The 20,716-nt window shown below is 36.5% G+C and overlaps 1 protein-coding gene across 1 annotated transcript; it reads right to left on the bottom strand.

Moving 5' to 3' along the window:
* Nucleotides 1-17,470: 17,470 nt before the first annotated feature.
* LOC18007864 (transcription elongation factor TFIIS) lies at nucleotides 17,471-18,217 on the bottom strand. The gene is made up of 2 exons (XM_024156858.1): nucleotides 17,742-18,217; nucleotides 17,471-17,693 (listed from the first exon to the last, which is right to left on the bottom strand). The coding sequence occupies exons 1-2, from the start codon at nucleotides 18,215-18,217 to the stop codon at nucleotides 17,471-17,473; spliced, it is 699 nt and encodes a 232-aa protein (XP_024012626.1).
* Between the last annotated feature and the right edge of the window lie 2,499 nt (nucleotides 18,218-20,716).

Raw genomic sequence — 20,716 nt, 5'->3', positions numbered from 1 at the left:
AGACTTTCCCCTATGTAATCAAGTCCAAAAAAGGCAAAGAAAACGTTGTAGCTGACACTTTATCAAGGCGCCACACACTTATATCGACCATGGAGGCGAAAGTTTTGGGCTTCGAGCACATCAAAGCACTATACAAAGATGATCCTGAGCTTGGTGAAACATATAACGATTGCTGCAAAGGCCCTACAGGTTCTTTCTATATACACGATGAGTTTCTTTTTAAAGATAAACGTTTGTGTATCCCACAGGGGTCAGTGAGGGAGATAGTGCTTAGTGAAGCCCACGGTGGAGGATTAATGGGACACTTTGGGGTGGATAAAACTCTGGCTGTCATGATGGACCATTTCTATTGGCCACACATGAAAAGGGATGTGGAACGATTCTATTAGAGATGTATCCTGTGCCACAAAGCCAAATCCAGGTCACACCCTCACGGTCTATATATGACTCTGCCTATACCTAACACCCCTTGGGTAGATATCTCGATGGATTTTGTCTTAGGTTTTCCCAAGATCAGGCACAAGGACTCCATCTTTGTTGCTGTTGACCGGTTCTCTAAGATGGCCCACTTTATACCGTGTGAAAAGACAAACGACGCCACACAGATAGCCAATTTGTTCTTCAAGGAGGTCGTATGTCTACATGGGATCCCGAGAACAATCATTTCGGACCGAGACACCAATTTTCTCAGCCATTTTTGGCGTACTTTGTGGAAAAAGTTAGGCACCAAGCTCCTTTTCTCCACAACCTGCCACCCACAAACCGATGGTCAAACAGAAGTGGTAAACCGAACCTTGTCCACATTACTTAGGGCTGCACTTGGTAAAAACATAAGCACATGGCTCGATTGCATTCCTTTTGTAGAATTTGCTTATAACCGCGTAAGACACTCGGCTACAAAGCTATCTCCTTTTGAGGTAGTTTATGGTACTAACCCTCTTTCTCCAGTGGATCTTAGACCTATAGCACAGGTAGACCAAGCCAATCTAGATGGACTGAGACGAGGAGAGCTGTTTAAAAAGTTATATGAGACGGCGAAGTCCAATATAGAAAAGAAGACCGAGGTCTACAAGAAGGCCGCATACAAGGGACGAAAGGACATCTCATTTGAGCCAGGAGATTAGGTCTGGTTACACATGAGGACAGAAAGATTCCCTGGTCGGCGTGCATCCAAACTCTCACCACGAGGCGACGGCCCATTCAAAGTCTTGAGCAAGATCAACGATAATGCTTACCGTTTGGATCTTCCAGGTGAGTATAACATTTCACACACTTTCAATGTGGCTGATTTATCTTATTTTGATGCAGGTGAAGAAGTTTTGGGGTCAAAACCTTTAGAAGAGGGAGGGAATGATGTGGACATCGACCCAAAGACCTTACCAGAGCTAATGCCATCAGTCCAAGACGGGGCCATGACATGCTCCAAGATTAAACAACTCAGAAATATATATATATAAAAGAGGGCTTTACACATCTTTATTAACTCACTAGAACCATACGACCCGTTGTTGCCCGACCTGAATGTCATATACGGCTTAAACGAGCTTTGCGGCCAAACCGGGGCTGAATACTTGGGATCCAGGAATGACCCACCAGACGATCAAGTCTCTCAGGCCAAAATGGGTATCTCTCGACCAATTTTTGATTTAAATGCTAATAGTCCGAGCATAATTTCATTTTCAGGCTTAAAACTTGAAGAACTAAGGGATGATTCAAAAATAGCCGATACGCGAGAAACTTTGGCCGAGACACGAGAGATTTTAGCCGAGAAATCAGTACCACCTCGGCCAGACCAAGTTGGCGATAGAATTTGTCGTACTGAAGCTGACATCGCTCGACCAAAATCACCAGCTGAATCCAACCCCTCGAGACAGAAACAAGTTTGCCTGATCGGATAACGAGATTGCCGAGACCATGCAAGATTTAGCCGATGATTTAAAGACACCCGGACTAGAACCACCAGACGACTTGGAAACCTCCAACTAAGGTAAGATCTCTCGTCCAAATCCATATTCTGAAGCTAACGAACGTGGAATCTTGCCCCACCAACGAGCAGATTTGGAGCTGCTTCACAACACACCACCCGGACCCGAGAAAGGCCAAGAAGACCAAGAAAGTAGGACGGAGCAAAAAAAAGCTTGGGGACTTGAAGACAAGGATTTAGACACATTGGAGAAGCACTTAGAAGACTTTACAAGAAGGTTCCAAGCCAGAGACACCACAGCTTCAAGCTCGGCCACCACAACCACACAAGCGGCCAACCGGAACCCTTCACACCAAGGTAAGCTTTTCAATTATTATATTGTCCTTGCAGGTGATCTCAGCCTCCACAACGGCTAAGTACTACATCAAAACGACGTCAGTAGTTTAGTTTAAAGAGTCTTAAGCAAACTTTCCATTTTTGTATTAAATGAAACGATGAGTTTATGATTTCGTAGACTAGGTTTGTTTCTTGTTATTTTCTTTCAAAGTCCTGTCGTTTTGAGTCGAACCCTAAAAGGTTCAAGCTGACGGACTATTTATAAAGTCCCACACGCAGCTTTGTAGTCACCAACCTTTTTCCCATTATCAATAAAAGAACGAACTTTCTTCAAAGTTTATGAGAAGCGGCTTCTCATCCTGTTCATTGATTTCTTGTGAGATTCAAGCAAGCGTGAACCCCTGCACCGTATCAGAGGGTAACCTCCCCTCTGTGTCGTGTATTCACTCCGCCAACACACCATCTCTTGATCCCACACGAGAGGGCGACCGCCTGCGTGTCAGATCCCCATCTATCGATCATTCACCGAGCCAAAGAGAAGGCGACCACCTGCTTTGTCTCTCCACCACCTAGTCTCCCGTAAGAACCCCTTAATTCTTACATCACTAACGTTCAGTCAAAGTCAGCTTTAGTGCCTTCACTCTTCAGTTATCATAGCAATCACAAGAGCCAAAATCACGTATCGTTCAATCGCATTTTCTTTACTGTTTGAATTTCTGGTCGCGAAGCAAGCCGTTGGAGCACACAAGATCAGAGTATCAGGAGACCAAAAAAAAAGTAGAAGGGTATAAGTTTTCAGCTAAAGAGAATATTTTTTCTTTGTCGACATCTTAAATACTTAGAACGATTGATAGATTAAATCGATGGTACCGAATTTACATAAACAACATTGTGAGAATAGACTCGAGCATTTTGCTAGATTGTCTACTTTGTATTCTTCGCGCATGGGATATATGTTAGTGAAAATAAAAACTAGACAATCTCAATTAGAAATAGAAAAATACATAACTATTAATTATTGACACACGTGTTTTGAAGTTCTGACTAGTAGATTTATGTAAATCTTCGTTAGGGTATCATCTCAAATATGAAATCGAGAAAAGAGAAAGATACTTGTGAAAACAGAATGAAGTACTTTTTGGTTTTTTCATATGAAAACATGGACTTAAAAATATATTCTTTTTATAAAAAAAGAGTGCAACTTTAAGTTAGTATATCTAATCTTTTGTTTTAGTCAATAAATAAAACCACAACTAGCAAAAAGGCGTGACCAGAAAAAACAAAATTGGATTCCTAATAAACCTCAGCTCTCTCGTTCCATTACATCGCATTATCGCACCGCACAAAAGCTTAAGAAACTATTCTATCTTTTTGAATAGTGCATCTTAAATGCGCGCCTAATTAACAGTTAAAATTGAGCTTTTAACGGGCCTATTTGTGATGGATCAAAAAATTCTATTTTTCAACGATACAAAATCTTACCGAAAATTGGTTTTATACAATTTACGAAATGAAAACAGAGTTAACATAATCATTCGTTATAGATGGTAATAACACATAATTAATTAGAGGACGAACACGTTAGTCACTAACACCTAATTAACCGCAAGACAAGAGGAAAGATTCAAGGCTTTAAGCTGTACATGAACTGAACTGAACTGAACTGGTCAGGTCAACTGACTAAATTACATCTCTTCTTGGTTGAGAAATTCTCAAATGCGATTGTTGTTGTCGTCGAGAACGAAGCCGTTATTAAGACCAGAACACATCGTCGGAGATTGATCATCGCCTGTGTTTGTGTTTCTTGTGGTATACTGATTTGGTTATAATCCTCTGTTTATCCCGTTTTGATCGGAACCATATACAAATTCTGATGAAGATCCGCCACGTTCCTACGTCTATAGAATGATCGCTAGGGTTTTCTTCTTGATCGAAACTAGAAGAAACAAGTTGTAGATTTACCTTCGTCTCAAGACAAGCCATCAAATCCTTCTTAATAAGATCCTCGATGATATTCAACTCAGAGATATCATCACGAGAATTTTAAAGATGATGGTCTTCTCTTCCCACCAACACCCTAACTTGGACTGGAGGTTATTAGAGGAAGCTTGCCGTTGAGGTAACAATGTGCAATTTCAGAGGCAAGAGAAAGGCCGGAGAAGGAGAAAATAGCGTTGGATTTATCCGCTAGAGAGGTTACCAAGACGGCGATGTTTGCACCGGAGAGAAGGCAGAGATCGGCGAAAAGAGCGTTTACGTTTAGAGAAAGCCACAACTCAAGTCGTTGCTGTTTTGTGTAGCGTTTCTTTATTTCAATCTTTCTCTTTGTCCCTTTCTCCATTTATTAAACTATGAGAGTAAGAAACAAACAAACAAATAGAAAAGAAACATCCAAAACAAACAAAAAAATTAGAGGAGATCATCACTCATCACTCATCAGTCTATTAAGAAAGAAGTTCGAGTAACAAGAATTCTCATTAATAAATCAAATGATGTTCTGGTTACAATATATATACAGCTGTGGTTAAGTGTAAGGAGGCTTAACCAACAATCAAATTCTAATAAACCAGTATAAACGAACTATATATCTCCAATACAGTCTCTCTCTTCTTCTCCACCTTCTTCAATCTCATTAACTCTTCTCCTTCTCTTTCTCTCTCCCCCGATGGCATCTCCTTACTCTCTCTCAAATCCGCCGTTGATCAATCTTCCACCGCCTCCTCCTCCTCCGCTTTCTCCGATTGAAACGACAATGATTCTGATTATTGCCGTCTATCCGGCATCTCCTGTATGAACATCTCCAATTCCTCCGGCTCTCGCGTCGTTGGAATCTCACTCGCTGGAAAGCGTCTCCGCAGCTACAACCCGTCGGAACTTGGCTCCGTAATCTACCTTCGCCGTCTCAACCTCCACGACAACGAGCTTTTTGGCTCTCTGTACTCTTCAGAACCTCGATTTGTTGGGAAATTCGCTCTCTGGAACTATTTCAAGGAGTGTAAACAGCTCTAGGGGTTGATCTTTGAGATAGGAAATATAAAATACGGTATAAATCCCAAACTAGGAGCTCTAAGAATAGGTAATCACAGTTCTAGAAGGCGATCAAAGAATAGAAGGATCACCTCAAAGAGATCTAGCTTGAGGATGATGATGAACAATAGTTCACAATAGAGAGAGAGAGTGAGATAGGACAATATCTTTTTTAATGAGTATCTGAAATGGCTGCAAGCCTTACATATTGTTGCGTACAAACCGCTAACCAAGTATAAACCGTTAACCGAGTACAATACCATACTAGAATACAAACCGAATATAAAATATAGATAAAATGAGAACCATGTGATTATCCTATCACAATACCCCCTGCTTGAGAAGATCCTTGGCATCAAGGATGGAATTCAGGGTGCTTGTTGATGAAGTCCTGATAGAACTCCCATGTAGCCTTTTCTGGAGGTTCTTCCATTGCACTAAGACTTTTGTAACCGCCTTGCCTTGATGCTGTACCATCGTCTTATCAAGAACAAGCTCGGGTTCTTTAGCAGTGCCAATATCAACCAAGTACTGAGGCAGAGTGGGCTTTCCAGTAGGAGGATTTGGACATAACTTCAGATGACTGACATGAAACTATTTGGAACAGCCTTGCTCTCTCTTCTTCTCCCTCCAGTTACCTTATCCAGCAAAACCATCACTCCTCTTCTCGTAAGTATTCTGAAATTCGGTATGCTTGTCAAGAAATTCTCAGGAGTATTTGTGTTATTTATGTACAAGGGGATTTAAAAACAATCATTTACAAGATTTTACATACTCTATAGCAAGCCTTGGACCTCGAACTCTGTTGAAATATAAATTTTGTGGTTTCATTGTGGAAAAGCTTGATGGGTTTGTGTTTGATTTATTTCCTAAGACAATTTTTAGGTTCTTAGGTTTTGAGTTCCAAGACATACAAGATTCGTATACACAATAGTCTTTAGTTATCTCAGAATGGGGAATCTATTATAGTTTATGTTCTGCTTCTAATAGCTGATTCTTGTCTAGTCTAATTTTGGGTTTCCTTTATTAATTTCCTGAAACATGTTTTTAATTCTTGGGCTTTGCAAGAGTTAGAAAGATTTCATGTACATAAAATTTTTAAGTACAGTGAGTAATCTTCTCCATCCATCACCTCTTGGATCTGAAGCATGGCAATCTGTGGCTGCTGATGCATCAGTTTGTCGAGCAACAACAGTCATTGGTCTGATCTTCTCCAACTTGCAGCCCAATATATTCGCAGCTTTAATATCGAGAAAGTTGTGGGTACTCCCTGGGTCGATCAATATGTGTAACTTGGATTTACCATATTGACCGATGACTCGCATACAAATGAATGAAGAACCATTCAAAGCATGGATAGAGAGCATCCCAGTCTTGTCAGAGGGGCTCAAATCCACATCGTTCTCCGACACTTCCTCCAAATCATCCTCTGCAAAGATGGGCTCCTCCTCCTCACCAGCCATGTAAAATATTTGGGATTTTCGATGTTTGAGTTGGTGACCAGGAGTGGAAGGTTCATCACAAAACATGCATAAACCCTTACTTCGTCTGTCATTCATCTCCTGGACAGTGTATTTCCGGGGGGTTCTCTTTAGTGGTGGTTTTGGAGGGGGAGTAGTGTTTTTGAGGGTTGGTTTTGGTAGAGTCAAGGGTGGGTAATAATGGTTGAGTATTGTGGTATTTGTTGTAGTTCGGGGAGGTGTTTAGTTTGTGGTGAGGACTGAAGGGAACTCGAGAGTATTTGGTGGGGGTGAGGAGAAGAGATTTCTCATGTAGCAATCCGAGCCGCAGTCATGATGTTTGCAACCGAAAACTAGCGTACATGATAGACTAGGTGGGGTTGCATATTCGCCTACTAAGAGCATGAGCATCTGATAGAGTGACTCGCGTCTTATTGTTCTCAAACTTGTCTATGTATTCCTCAATAGAATCAGTGTCCTGCTTCAACGACACTAACTCAGACAAAAGGTCATCAAAGAGCTCCCCAAACCTTGCAGTCATAGCGATCACATAATCGGTCCAAGTTGGAGGGATTCCATACTGACTTTCCATGTAACTGTGGTGATACTGAAGAGCCTTTCCTTCCATGTGCATCGAAGCTAGCTTTACCTTCGCTTCTGCAGCTATACCATCCAGATCGAAAAACTGCTTGCACTTGTAAACCCAATCGCGCATCTTAGTACCACCGAACATCGGGAACCCAAATCTGGTCAGCCTCGACGACAAACCGTGGGTCCTGTTCATCGGATTCGCCTCTAATTCAATCGGATCTGGGGGATCTGGGGGTTGAGTCGACGATGATGAGATCGCACCTTGAGATGGTGACGAAATTGCCTCTGGTTGCTTCGATGGGTCGCATGAGAAGTAACAGAGCAACATCGTTTCCAGTTTGGTGAACCGTGCCTCGAGCAGATCGGTTCGGTTCTTATGCTCGTCGACCTTCGTTTCATGCTCCAAACGAAGTTCTTCCACCTGATCGGCCAACGCTTGAGCCATCTGCTTCTCCTGCTGCTTACGTGTCTCGACCATGATTCAGCTCCGTGATCGGTAGCTCTGACACCAATGAGATAAGAAATATGAAATACGGTATGAATCCCAAACTTGGAGCTCGATCTAAGCTCTAAGAATAGGTAATCACAGTTCTAGAAGGCGATGATGAACAAGATTTCACAAGAGAGACAGAGAGAGTGAGAAAGGAAAATATCTTTTGTGATGAGTTTCTGAAATGGCTGCAAACCTTAAATATTATTGCGTACAAACTGCTAACCAAGTACAAACCATTAACCGAGTACAATATCGTACCGGAATACAAACCGAATATAAAATCTAATACTCTGTTCAAAATTATTTGATGTTTTAGAAGGTTTTTTTTGTTCAGAATTATTTGATGTTCTCACTTTTCAATGCAAAATTTAATGAATTTTTATAGTTTTTGACCTTTTATATTCTGCAGATTGTTTTCTTATTGGCTGAATGATATTTAAATGAATTATAAATAATATTTTTAGTATAAGAAAAATAAAAATTAAATGAATCTTTAAACTGTGTGCAAAAACCTTAAACATCAAATAATTCTGAACAGAGGGAGTATAATAGTTAGAGGAGACTCTCAAGGGATTAACACATCAGCCTCCCTTTTATTGGTCAATTTTGATTTATTTTTACAGGTTAGCAATTACTACAAAATAATTATTAAAATTAAAAAATCCATAAAACAACATAAATATATATAGATATACTATTTAATTTACATTTAACTATGTAAATTAAAAACATTAAAACATAAACTTAGAGTAAATGAAATTCAAATTTACTAAAATATAGTAATTTTCTTCTCATTTTATTTTTCTTATGATTTTATCATTATCTTTGAATTAACAAAGATAATTCAATCAATTAAAAAAATGAAAAAAAGTTTTGAGGCCAAAAATAAAAATAATAGTTAAAAGATTTTCAAGCACCTGAAGAACAAAAAATATAACCTATAAAATCACTACAGACAAAAGAATAAAAATCGATAAGATAAAAGAATATCAAAAGAGAAATATGATAGAAAAAATAGAAAAAAATATGGTAACAAATAAATATACAAAATTTTAATTATACTGGTTGGAAAGAGAAATTTAATGAATATGTATAATAACAAAATATGAAAATGATAAATTAAAAAAAAATCAAAATTATCGTTATATGAATATTTAAATGAAAAAGAAATTGAAACACGAATGGATAAAGTTTTTTACTAAGATCATAAAAAATGCAAAATGGTAAATATCAAGTTTATAGACTAAACTGAAAACAATATGTTAAAAAAAACAAACAACTGAAGAATAAAAAATAAGAATAACAAATAAGAATAATAAAGAATTTTTATTAAACAACATAAAAAATAGAAAAAATATGGTGACAAATAAAACTACCAAGTTTTAATTATACAGGTTGGAAAGAGAGATTCAATGAAATATGTGTAATAACAAAATATGAAAATGGAAAATTGAAAAAGATTAAAATTATCATTATATGATGATTTGAATGAGACAATTTTAAAAACGAATGGATAAAATAAAGATCATAAAAATGCAAAATGGTAAAAATCAAGTTACAGACTAAACTGAAAACAATATGTTTTAAAAAAACAAACAACCAAAGAATAACAAATAAAAATGATAAATAAATTTTATTAAACAACATAAATATATATAAACTAATTAATTTACATTAACTATGTTAAATTAAAATATTAAATCATAAATTTAAATAAATAAAATTTAAATTTATTAAATTATAGTGATTATCTTTTGATTTTATTTTTTGTGTGATTTAATCCTCATCTTTGAACTAACAAAGATAATTCAATCAATAAAAAATGAAGAAATAAACAATCGTAAGACCAAAACTAAAAAAAATAATTAAAAAGATTTTCAAGCAACTGAAGAAAAAAAAACAAGAACAGAACTAAACACACACAAAAAAATTCAATAAATAATCAAGAAGATAAGAGAATATCAAAATTACAAAGAAAAATGATAGAAAAAAAAAAGAATACAGCAACAAATAAATATACAAAATTTTAAAAGTATTGGTTAGAATATTTATTAAATAAAATATATGTAATAACAGTTATGAAAATCATAATCTGAGAACTTTCAAATTAATTGTTTTGTGAGGATTTAAATGAAAAAATTCAAAAAAAGAGATAAAAATAGATAAAAGAGATAAAGAAAAGCAAAATGGTAAAAAAAAGTTATGAGGCTAAAACTGAAACAATATGTTTAAAAAAAACCAAACAACTGAAGAATAAAAAATAAGAACAATAAAATTATAACACAAAAAATCAATAAAAAATTAAAAAAATATCAAGATATCAAAAATAGTGAGAAAATGAAAAAGAAGAAAAGAAAAAAAAATAATATGCATGACAACAATTTTGAAGGTATCGGTTGGAAAAATTTATTGAATGAAATATATGTAATAAGAAACTATGAAAATGATAAATTGAGAAAGTTAAAACTGTTGCTAGTCTGATTTTGATGAACAAAACTTAAAAGGATAACATATGAAAAAAAGGTTACTAAAATTATAAAAATCTAAAATATATTTACTTACAAATGAAATAAGACAGCACGGTTCTCTCCTAGTATAGATAAAATGAGAACCATGTGATTATCCTATCACAATCTTCGCCGCCAACAACTTCGCCGGTGATATTCCAGGAGAAATCTGGCCGGAGCTCGATTCCCGAAGATCTCGGGACACTCAATCTTCCTCTGGTAAATTCAAGCTCTCCTCCAACCATTATTTATCTTTATGATTGGAATTTGTCAAAACCGAATTAATATAAGGTTGATTTGCATCAATATTACTTCTGGGAGAACGAATTAAATAACTAACATGGAAAAGCAGTCAATTAAGTGTGTAGCACAAGTCAACGAAAAAAAGTATGTGGAAATGATATTACACCCTTTGCTCCCTAAATCTAGACATCGCTTTTTATGACTGAGGTTGGGACCACTCCAACTTACCAAGACACAGACGTTCCCTGCTTTTTGGAATAATAACAGCGTAAACTTTATTGTTAGTTTAGCAAACTTCAAACGTTGTTGTCGTCTAGTATTACGTGTACGAATAGGTTAATTTTGAGGAGACCCTAGTGGATCAGATAAATAGCCACTAACACAACACCCATGAACCAAACATTCAAGTTTCTGATTTTAAGCGTTATGATTCGTATTTTCTCAAGAAATTATACACGGTGCCTTTTGCTGAAAATCATTTAATTATTTGCTCAGAATATGCGGTTATGTAGCAGACGACTATTTTCATAAAGAAGTTGCATAAGTCTCAGATGAACATCTTCTCATTCTAAAATTATGAGACATTATGGACGATATTTTCTATGGTTGCACCAAGTTAAAAGTAAATAGACATATACCAAGTAGTCACCTATCACTTTAGTATAGACATTCTTTTCAATTCTAATTCTTTGGTTTGTTGTGTTCATAAATTTATAGTAGACGACTACTAATAGATGACTATGTTTAAAATGTAGGTGGTTGTTGTCGGCCACGATGAGTATGAAGTTTACAACAGAAAAGGGGAGAGGTGTACATAACAAGTTATCGGCAACTTCTTCTTACAGCAATATTGGAAACGAGTAACTTATCGAAAGGTGTATACAACTAGTTTTTGGAGATCCCTTTATGAAAGACCATTCCATCTAGTACCAACTCATGTATGTTATGGTGTCTCAGAACTACTTCCTCCATTAATGCGCTGACCAGATGGTCGAGCAAACAAAATAAAGATCCCATCCCAAGGGGAAATGAAGGTAACCTAGTCAACTATTTAGTGTTTGTAACATAGTCAGCTTTTTATAATGAGTCATAGTTGACTACTTTGTGGTACAAATGTGGTTGATCAAATTCGTTTGAATGACACAGAAAAATTTGAGGAATGCAGGAAAACTTTGCAGCAGGTGTCGTGGGAGGTGTGACAATGGTAACTCTATAGCCATAGTTGACTATATTCATAGAAAATCATTAGCTCAGAGTATGTGGATATGTAGTAGACAACTATTTTCGTAAAAAAGTTGCATCCCCCTCAGACAAACATTTTCTCACTCCGAAAGTGTGAAACATTTTGGACGATACTTTCTATAGTTGCACCAAGTTAAAAGTAAATAGACATATACCAACTAGTCATCTATCACTTCAGTATAAACGTCCCTTTTAATTATAATTCTTTTGTTTGTTGTGTTCATATATTTCTAGTCGAAAACTACTAGTAGGTGACTATGTTTAAAATGAAGGTTCGTTTGAATGACACAGAGACGTTGACTACTTTGTAACATATTATGATTAGATAGCTAGTACTCCAAATCGAATATTAGTAGATGTCTATTTTCTCCATACAACTCAAAGTTGATTCTAATACTTAAGTAAGTATTAATAATTTTCTATTTCGATTAGATAGCTACTACTCAAAGTCGATTATTGGTAGTTATCCATTTTCGCTGACTCAAAGAATTCAGGATAGCGCCTCATTAAGTTGAGCTGTTTAAGGAAGGCAGATAGGTTGAGCGCCTTGATGAGAGATGGTTCCTTGAATGTTTGGTTTAAAACCTTACATGAACAAGCAAATAAACAAGAATCTTCTGCAGATTCTCTAGTAACCCTTACAAAGACATCAACGAGTATGTCGCAAATCTGGTGAAGCACATTATTTGCGAATAGTGTGGGTTCACATTGTCGAAGAGAACACATATCCCTACAAAGGAAAAATGGAAAAAAGTTAACTATAGTAAACTGATTACTGTTGTAATGTATTTAACTACCGATAATTATATTAGTAGTTGGTTATATGTGCATAGTAGTTATGTAAATTAACTGAATATGGAGTACCTATTTATTGTATCTGTTATAGATGATAAGAGTAGACGATTACTAATGACCATATTCAATATAGTTACTGCTTATTCAGTATGCATATAAAAATAATTAACCACTCTAGATCTACAAAATCAAGAGAACCAGATATCGATAACAACGAAGAATATGACGGAACTGTCAGAAACTTACATGAACAAGCATCTTCGGTAGATTCCCGACCAACTCTTTCAAAAATATCAACGAGTGCATCACAAATCTGGAAAAGCACATTATTTGCAAACGGTGTGGATTCGGATTGTTGAAGAGTACACATATCCCTTGAAACAAACAAAATTCAAATAGTTAGCTACTGTAAACGGACTACTATTGTGACGTAAATAACTATTGTTATTCATATGAGTAGTTGACTATTCCTGTCTAGTAGTTATGTAGACTAATTGGATATGTAGCTTTATATTGAATCGGTTATAGACGTTATGAATAGACGATTACTAATGACGATGTATATACCGAAAGAAACAATTTTAATTCTTATATCTATAAAATCAAGAAACCCAGATGTAGAACAGTGAAGATGGTCACCATACTGAAGAAATACAGAGAACAATATACATAAGTAGTAGAAAGTAAAAATCAGCAGAAAAGAACCAGATATCGAAGAAGTACCTTTTACAACTCGCCGTCGAAGAAAGACTCGGCTGTGTTACAGATTTTTTTACTATGGTTTGAAGCTGATGAACCGGCAATAACGAGAGATGGTAGCTTCACCGTAGAAAAAGAGAGGAGCTAGAAGAGGGACGAACGAGTTGTCCGTAGAAAAAGGGAGGAGAATGATGTGGATGTGGTAGAAATTATAAATGGAGATGAGAGGATATGGATATAGCTTTACGATTTCAATCTGGTTTACCAATCGAATATTGGGCAGAGTGTGCCCTTACGGCTTGTAATTTGATTAATCGAACCCCATCTAGGCTTCTTGATAACAAAACACCACATGAAATGCTTCATGGATGACCTCCTGCTTTTCATTGACTCCGTGTTTTTGGCTGTTTGTGCTACGCACATAACTTGAATACAAATGGTGACAAATTTGCATCTCGGACTTGGAAATATGTTTTTATGGGTTATCCACCAGAGAAGAAAGGGTGGCGACTATTTGATCCTGAAAAAGAAGTATTTTCATCTCTCGGGATGTGGTGTTTTAAGAGAATTTCTTTTCATTTTTGACTCTTCCTCGAGCGTTGTTACACAGCCAATTTTTCTTCTCTTGATCCTCCGACAATGATTTTTTTTGAGGACTCGGATGAGGTTGTTACGCACACTGCAGCGCTTACTGCTCCGATTAATTCTGAGGTTGTTCAACCAACCCCTGACTCTCAGTTGTTAGCAACAGACTCTGCACCAGACTCTGTTCTTGAGCACCTTCCGCAAGATCCCACCACAGAATCTATGGAACTATTGGCGCGTGGTCATTGACAGAAACATAGATCGACCAGACTAAAAGATGACATAGTGAATACAGTCTCTTTCTCTCCTGCCTCTTTCACGTTCACCACTCCATCAGCCTTCTCATGTACGGTCCATCCTCTCTCTGCTTATCACAATTGTGATCATTTTTCCCCTAACCATCACAGATATTTAATGATATTATTGATGGCGGTTGAACCGAAATCATTTAAAGATGCCATGGCAGATGAATAATGGAGGAATGCGGTTAGTGGTGAAGTATATGCTCTCGAACTAAATCATACGTGGGATGTTGTAGATTTTCCTGTGGGCAAAGCGGCGATTGGTTGTATGTGGATGTTTAAAATTAAACATCGCGACGATGGTACTATTGAACGGTACAAAGCCAGACGTGTTGCTCTTGGTAATAAGCAGGTTGAAGGGATTGATTATGATGAGACATTTTCACCGGTAGCCAAAATGTCTACGGTACGAATGTTTCTCGACATTGCATCAAAAAAGGAATATGAAGTAGATCAAATGGATGTCAGTAATGCATTTCTTCATAGTGACTTGCAAGAGGAGGTTTATATGAAACTACGTCTAGCCTTTCGATCAGATTCTGGTTCTCGGGTCTGTCTACTTTGAAAATCGATTTACGGCTTGAAACAAGCCCCTCGATGTTGGTCTGCAAAACTCACTCCTGCACTTCGTGATTTTGGTTTTGTCAGAACACATACGGATTATTCCCTCTTTGTTTACTGTAAGGATGGATTGATCTTGCGTGTTCTTGTGTACGTCGATGACTTGATTATCTCTGGTAACTCGCTATTGTTTATTGAAAAATTCAAAACATACTTATCGACTCGATTTCATATGAAAGATCTTGGTTTTCTGAAGTATTTTTTTAGGAATCGAAGTGGCTCAAAGTAAGGAGAGGTTTTATTTGTGCCAACGCAAGTAATGTACTGATATCTTGACAGAGGTGGGTTACTTGGACTGTAATCCAGCTGGCTTTCCGATTGATCAGAAGCATCGACTTGATTTGGCATCAGGTCCTCTTATTGATAATCCTGGTCCTTATAGACTTCTTGTTGGCCGATAGGTGTATCTCTCTGTGACTCGGTCGGATCTTGCATTTTCGATTCATCAATAGTCTCAGTTTGTACATGTGCTGAGGACAGACCATTGGGATGTGGCATTACATGTTGTGCGCTATCTTAAAGGCACTCGTGGACAAGGTATTTTGTTACGTGCTGGTTCACCCTTTCATTTGACAGGATGGTGTGATTCAGACTAGGCCGACTGCCCATTGTCTCGACAATCAGTGACTGGTGGATTGTTCAACTTGGTGATTCTCCTATTTCGTGGAAGACAAAGAAACAAGATGTTGTTTCATTCACCGAAGCTGAATACCGCGCCTTGACTGAAGTTTTACGGGAGCTTAAATGGCTCAAGTCTTTACTCAAGGCTTTCAGTATTTCTCATGACGCTCCTATGACTATTCGGTGTGACAATCAGTCTGCACTTCACCTCAGCGCTAATCCCGTTTTTATGAACGTGCGAAGCATATTGAAACAGATTGTCATTATATTCGTGATGATATTGTTCGTGATGTGGTGACTACTTCTCATGTGTCGACTAAGGACCAACTTGTGGACATTCTCACGAAAGCTTTAGGAAGAAAGGAATTCACTGCTTTTTTTTCAAAGTTGGGCATTCGGGACTTGCATGTTCCAACTTGAGAAGAGGTATTAGGGAATAGTTGGACGACAAGCAGTGTATCTTAACAATACATAAGTATTTCCATTTAGTTTGTATATTAACATATTCGATGTATATTCTCCTAGATTTGCTATTACCGACTTATGTAAGTGTATATAAGATTGACCTTTAGGTCTTGGGAATAATAAGAGAGAATTCCTTCTATTAAATTCTCAAACAGAGACTGTTTGAATGGCTTATCTCTTTGTCCAATTCCATTCCTGCATTTAAATATAACGATCAGAAATTGGTTCAATAGACAACTTTAATTTGCAACAGATTGCGTAAAGTTCTGAAGTGCTCTTGCAAAACATACCATGTAACAAGCAATAAGCTCCACCAATGACATAATATCACACAAAGTAACACTTTTGGCCACTACGTACTGAAAATTTTTGTGTGCTGGCCTATACTCGGTCAAGCTCTGCTGCAAATTATTATACTGAGTAAACTCCTTACTCATTTCCATTATCATATACGTCATAGCCTGATAGCCTCCAACGAGGAATGCCTGTCTGAGAATGGACACTTGTTCTTTCCTGGGTGCCACTTCGCATCTCCCTTCACACTACCAAAATGTATGTTCTCTAGAAACAGGACAAAGGAATTCAACACTGCAGTTGACATGTCATGGTCACTGTAGGACATCAATTTCACTCCATCAATGTAAGCAAAAACGTGAAGAATGGTCAGTGGCACTGAAGTCAGCTCATGACTGTGCTTGTGCAGGATTTCTTCTGCTATGGTTCGCCACCAACAGCCACCACCATCCTTAGATCCCCTGTTTCAATCACTCAATCCAATGCTCTGGTTTATTCCTGTATTATAGGGTGGCACTAAGCTATATATATCCATTATCTATCATTTTGATCACTCAATGCAATGCTCTGGTTTATTCCTGTATTATAGGGTGGCACTAAGCTATATATATATATCCATTATCTATCATTTTGATCCCTCTATGTTTTTTTGTTGAAGTTTGATACTTCAAACTGGTGTTGATACCAAACTTCCTTCAACTAATCAACCACTTGGTATCAAAAAAGGCAATGGCTGAAAATAAGAGCGAGGAGGATTAAACATGAGGGACTAATATGACTATATATGAGTTTGAGAGGTTAATATAACATTTCATTACTATGAACATTTATGATTCAGTATTTTTTCTTTTTTCTTTTTGTTTTGGGGGTTATTTCTGTTGCTGTTATAACACTGGCGGAAAACGTTAATTTGATATTAGTGTCAGTCTACTTTTTGTGGAAACCTTCTCTTGCGAAGAGAGTCTTTTGAAACTGCCATACAGTATTTAGAAAGAAGCATGAAGCTACCTGAAGGTCCTGAACCATCCATCACTAAGCAATATAATTAATGAATCAAACTATATAATTGTGGTTCGTGATAAATGTGAGTCAGAATTAACAAGAGAGTTAGTGGTAAGGTTTAATACTTTATTTGTTTTAACAACGAAATATAATGAGTACAAAACTTTGCAAACAAAACCCTAAACGTGTGTTACATTCAAACTCCCTGAGAAATTTAATCAAGCTGTCAAGCATACATGTTAAAATAAATTTGAGAATCTCTCCTAGGTCATGATCATATGATCTGATTGAAGCATCATCATCTTCAGACGATTCTCTTCCCTAAGTCTTGCTTTCTCTTTGATTTGTTGAACTTCCTTCTGAATCTTGTCGCTCCCCAACTCTTCTTTTTCCATCGTCACCAACCTCTCTCCGTTGATCTCACCAAGTAGCACCTTCCTCCTCAGATCTGGATTGTTACTATCTCCCATGTTGAACAGAATCGATCTGTATTTTGCTTTTTGAGACCCCTCGAAACAACCTAACTTCTCAAACATGGCAGTTTCCACCGACACGGCCACAGTCCATGGATCGCAAGAAACGACTCGTTTCTTCATCTCCGTCTCAGCAACAACCTCGTTGGCGACTTTAGACAACGAAGTTTGAAGAATCTCACGCACTTTGTCTCGCTTAGAATCTCCTGTCGTCGAAATCTCCACACGCTTCTTCTTCACCACCGGTCGGTTTTGTTTTTTTCCGGTGGCGTAGAGATACGACAGCCAAAGAGTGTAAAGAAGCTTTGCCTCTGATCGGATTTGGGTGTTTTTGTGCTCCGTGAAAAGACTGTGATTCTCTCCAATGGAGGAGGAGGTTTTGGTGATCAAGTCACAAACAAGAGACTCGGGAGCATTTTTCAAACGCTTCATGGCGTCAAGACATCTCGAGACAGCTGTAGAATTCTCGCCGCCTCTCGCAGCTTTAGCCGCTCGAGTTGCTGCCTCAAACAGTTCCAAGAACTCTTGCTTCTGCATCGTTCTCTTGTAAGTTTTCTCTCTCTCTTTATCGACTCAACAAACTAGGGTTTCTCAACGAAAGAAAATTGGGAATTGTTAGAGAATGTGACGTGATCTGATTCTGAAGTGTTTATATATATATATATATAGAGAGAGAGACGTAAAACTCAAGTAGTGTGATAGGTAACCTCAAGCCTCTTAGAACTTTTCTTCTTTCCTTTTTTTAATCTAACCGTTATATATAGGATTTTCCATTTTACATTTGACAAAAAAAAATAAGATTTTCCATTTTACTGACCGTTGTATAGGATTTTCCATTTTTACCAACATATACTGATAAAGCTATGAAAGAAAGCTATGAAATTTTATTTCTTTTAATTTCTTTTAAGAAGTTTTGTAGATAAATTCACAGATCCGAGATATTTATCTAAAAAATTCATTGTCCGCATGGCTGTTTCCTTTTTTTTCATACTTTATACTATCTAATTAATTCTCCAAAAATAAAAATAAAAATATCAGATTTTGTCAGTTATATATATAAAAAAAAATAAACAGGCATCACAATCCATGCATTTTGTAAATACTCTTTTGAGTTCCATATTTATCCGACTTATTTTATTTAAATACAACTTGTACAATGTCGATTTATAACATAGAGGCAAATTCTATTTCTATAATATTTATCATATAAATATAATATGTGAATAATGCCTTTCTCTTATAAGTTATAAATAAATAAATAAGGAAAGTATATCCATGATATATCCATCCTAAAAACAATTATTTATTTAATAATTTTCATTAGTCATCATTGCTTGAATTTTTTTATTCGAATCTAGACCATTATTATTATTAAAAATATTTAAATAAATCAGTTTTGCTTTTTAACCAAGATAATTAAATCAATCCCTTAAATCAAAGAAAAATCAATCAATTTTGCATGGCTCTAGTATATTAAGATGTTTTTTTTCGTTTTGCTAAAATGTCCTCACAATTCTTTTTATATGTGGAAAGTGATAATCATTATTTTGTACCTTTTCTTTTGTGTAATGGCCCCTTATATAAATAAAACCAGTGTAAAGTCTATGGAAAACCATTTTAGGAAAGAAAAAAAATTGAAAGCCTTGGCAAGCTTGGAAGGCAAGAAAACAGGAGATACAAAGTTTTTTTTGTAAGATCAGGTTTTTCTAGAAGAATGATTGCCAGATGAAACATAAGGTGGTAACACATGCTAAATAATGATATGTAATTTTATTTATGGGATTTTTGTTAAAAATAACCCAAAACTTGACTTTGAATACAAAAATAGACCCCTGAAAAAACATTTGACAGAAATAACCTAAAGGGGTAGTGAAAAGACCATTTAATTCTGTATGAGTAAACAAAAAACGGATGTCCTAATTACCGTTTACTCCCTGACGAAGTCTACTAAAGTCTAAATGAAGTCTACTAAGTATTTAAATCTGTAAATTTAATTTAAAAATTTATAAAAAATTATTTTGGTATGAAATTTACCATCATAAATTCCGTAATCGTAACCCAATTGCACAGAAATTATTTTTTCACATTGGTAAATGGAAATATATGTTTTTAAATTAAGTAGAAGTAAATTTATTATTTAGGTTTTTTAAAAGTTGTAGACTTCGATATTGAAGTCTACTAAACCGAATAAATTAACCTAACCAAAATTTAAACGGAGATTAAACCGGGAATAACTTCCCTTAACCAAGAGAAACTGCCTTTAACCGGGTAAATTTACCTAGACCCCAGAAAATTAGTAACCTTAACCGAAAAAAACTTACCCGAACCGTACGGAATTACCAGACTATATATACGAATTTTACAGATCCCGTTAAAAAAAACCGTCGAAAGCTCGTGTAAAAAAAAAAAGTCGAAGGCGATTTCTGTTTCTCTGCTCTGGCGCCGCCGATATACAGAACCGCCGCCGATAAACTCGTTCAGGCAAGTTTGCTTTCTCCAACCACACCCCCATGCTTCCCTACTCCTCCGTATTCATCACCGTTCCGTTTTCGTAACCCCCAGTTTCCAGATCTGAAATTAGGGTTTTTTTTTTTTGCAGATCTGCTTTCGCCGTTGGAGGTTAACGTCATTTCCTGCCTCAAAACGGTTAGTAGATGTTGTTCCGAAGTTATATACTTAGCAATTCTTAAATTTCTTCTATCCTATGTTTGACTTAGGTTTTTTTTTTCTCGACGCCAGCTTCATCTAATAAAGGCGGTAACACTATAAACTTTGTAGATTCCATTTCGATGATTTGTATTAGTAGACTTCATATACAGTATTTATCATGTATTGATTGCTTCGGTTGGGTTCTGTAGACTTCATATGTAGTATTTATGATGTTTTGATTGCTTTATATACTGTTTTTTTATGTTAAGATTGCTTCGGTTGGCTTCAGTAGACTTCGCGACTCAGATTGTACTTAGAATGTGAAAGTAGACTTCAATTTGTGAAAGTATACTTCATTTTGGGAAAGTAGACTTCTTTTTTTGAAAG

This window comes from Eutrema salsugineum, unplaced genomic scaffold, assembly GCF_000478725.1.
Source record: "Eutrema salsugineum unplaced genomic scaffold, Eutsalg1_0 scaffold_9, whole genome shotgun sequence".
NCBI lineage: Eukaryota > Viridiplantae > Streptophyta > Magnoliopsida > Brassicales > Brassicaceae > Eutrema > Eutrema salsugineum.
This window is presented reverse-complemented; position numbering and strand designations above follow the sequence as displayed.